We start from the raw sequence: 2,470 nt of genomic DNA on the forward strand, positions 1-2,470 counted from the left end.
CCAGACTTCACTAGTGGAATTTTACTGGGTATGTTGTTGTTGTTGTTTTAATTCGACTGGTTTGAGAATGATAATATCCGGACTAATATTAGTAAGTTTTGTGCACAAAAATCGAAAGATTATTCTCAATTAAATCTGAAAATGTTAAAAAATTTGACTTACTATTTCAAACATATTGTTATTACTTTTTGTCCATAATCTATCATTGTACACATATTTTCTACTATTGAAGGAAAATTTGTGTCTGAAAATAAGTTACTCATGAAGAGTTAGTACGTATATATGGGCATGTGGTGTTATCATTGTACACATATTTTATACTTTTATTGATGTGCTAAAGTTACAGAATATAAGGGTCTGAAGAGTATCTACATACTTCCGAAAGGGGTGCTTGCTGGAGCAGCTCAACGAGATGTGGGTTCAATTCTCGCTATGCCTCATCCTAGTAGGTGTCTGCGCCATTGGGCCAGCTAAACTTGCTCTGATCTAGTGTGCGTCCGCTCCTGTTCGGGCTCACTCAGCAGAAAGCTAACTCTCTTCTCCTGCTTTAGCTTGAGCCCACCCGGACAGACTCTGGCATGACACCCGTCACCAAAATAATTCTCAAGATCTTTTGATAGAATAGATAAAAATATATCAAAGAATATTGGCAAGTGATCATTGAGATAATTTCATGTGAAATAGTAAGTAGTTATCATCCCTTAATGAACCTAGGGATGATTTTGGTAAATTAGCAAGATCTTCTTTGTGTAACATAATTTAGTCAATGGTCAGCTATAACTTACTATATATCCATCAAGACTTATATATACTTTTTTGGTAATTGGTTTTAACATATTGCCATTATGGTACGTAAAACTACAGTATAACATGGAGGATCATTAATATCTTTTAGATATCAAATATTCCTTAATATTTGGTAAGCATTATGTTTTTTCCACTATAAAAGGAGCACCCATACCATAGAGTTTCTCCAAGCAATTAGAAAAAAAAAAGATTAAGCACAATAAACTCTTGTTCTATCTAGTAAATCAAGCATATTATGGCTTTTAATCTCCCTCTCACATTCACTTTTATAGCTCTATGTTTGTTTCAACAATGCACTTGCACACATGTTAAATCACTCAATGCATCTTTAGCTGGTTTTCAGCCAGCTGTAGCAACATTTTATGGTGCTCCAAATGGAGCAGGAAGTGGTAATTAATGATGTTATACTCTATGTAATTTTTTTTTATTAATTTGCATACGACATTTGTTATCGACATACTGTTAGGTTAATCAAAGTTGATCGTTTTAATTGTTTTTATGAGCGCTGTTATTAATTGGACCATGCAATTAATTTTTATTTTTGTCATGCAAGATGGAGGAGCTTGTGGATATACAAATGCTGTATCACAAGCCCCTTATAATTCCTTTGTATCTGCTGGAAATGCTCCTCTCTTCAGGAAAGGCTTAGGCTGCGGAGCTTGCTACCAGGTCCATATTAATTCTTGCCCATAATTTAGTTTTTCGTCACTTCAAGTAACATGTTATAACATATTAAAATGCACTAACTAATAGTGTAAAAATTAATTTGGACTGTCAGTATATATGAGTGAAATCCTCTGATAAATTGCTCTAACGTCTAAGACTTTGTGAATGACTTATACCTCCTGAAATTATAGGTGCAATGTAATCTAGGCCCTTGCTCAGGAAACCCAGTGACTGTAACCATTACAGATGAATGCCCTAGCTGTTCCGGCGCTGTTCATTTTGATTTAAGTGGAACTGCCATGGGAGCAATGGCCAAGCCTGGACAAGCTGACGCGTTACGTAATATGGGAAATATTGCAATCTCTTACCAAAGGTACATACTTTTCGGAATAAAATTATATATACCGATAGCACAAAGAATATTTTCTCTAAGCAATTCTACTTGTTATTGTAGGGTACCGTGCCAATACAAGAACACAAATGTAGCATTCAAGGTGGATCCGGGATCTAATGCTAACTTCTTATCAGTAAATGTTGAGTTTGAGAATGGAGATGGTGATCTTAATTTATTGGAGCTTGTGCCAGCTAGATCTACACAGTCGATAACTATGAATCATGTATTTGGGGCAACATGGAGTACTAATATTAACCCTTCAGCGCAGCCTGCTCCATATTCTATTAGGCTCACAACTGAGTTCAATAAGAAACTTACTGCCCCCAATGTCATTCCTGTTGGCTGGAAACCTGGGCAAACCTACAATTCCAATGTCAATTTTTGATTGTTATTTCTTCAACACAAACACAAAAATAATGAGTTAAATCAATGTCACAAAAATGACTTTGAAATGTTCTCCTTTTAGGAGTTTAATAAAATTTATCTTTCAAATATTATTATTCAAAAGTCCTTTTTTTTGTCCTCTTACTGTATGATTCTCACAAGCAATGGAAAAAGAAAGGGGAAGTACACGAATGACCATTCTTAGGTCTGTTATTTAGT

The 2,470-nt window shown here is 35.0% G+C and overlaps 1 protein-coding gene across 1 annotated transcript; it reads left to right on the forward strand.

Moving 5' to 3' along the window:
• The first annotated feature begins 1,002 nt into the window (after positions 1-1,002).
• On the forward strand, positions 1,003-2,252 carry LOC104234725 (expansin-B15-like). Its single transcript, XM_009788341.2, has 4 exons — positions 1,003-1,196; positions 1,361-1,476; positions 1,665-1,846; positions 1,928-2,252. The coding sequence occupies exons 1-4, from the start codon at positions 1,043-1,045 to the stop codon at positions 2,250-2,252; spliced, it is 777 nt and encodes a 258-aa protein (XP_009786643.1). The 5' UTR covers positions 1,003-1,042.
• Positions 2,253-2,470: the final 218 nt, after the last annotated feature.

This window comes from Nicotiana sylvestris, chromosome 1 (assembly GCF_000393655.2).
Source record: "Nicotiana sylvestris chromosome 1, ASM39365v2, whole genome shotgun sequence".
Lineage (NCBI taxonomy): Eukaryota > Viridiplantae > Streptophyta > Magnoliopsida > Solanales > Solanaceae > Nicotiana > Nicotiana sylvestris.

What these genes read in the sequence shown, in the direction of transcription:
- LOC104234725 (XM_009788341.2), top strand. Translation starts at nt 1,043, where the DNA reads ATGGCTTTTAATCTCCCTCTCACATTCACTTTTATAGCTCTATGTTTG. An exon ending in TCCAAATGGAGCAGGAAGTG is followed by an intron (nt 1,197 to 1,360) that starts GTAATTAATGAT and finishes TTGTCATGCAAG; the next exon opens with ATGGAGGAGCTTGTGGATAT. An exon ending in ATTGCAATCTCTTACCAAAG is followed by an intron (nt 1,847 to 1,927) that starts GTACATACTTTT and finishes TTGTTATTGTAG; the next exon opens with GGTACCGTGCCAATACAAGA.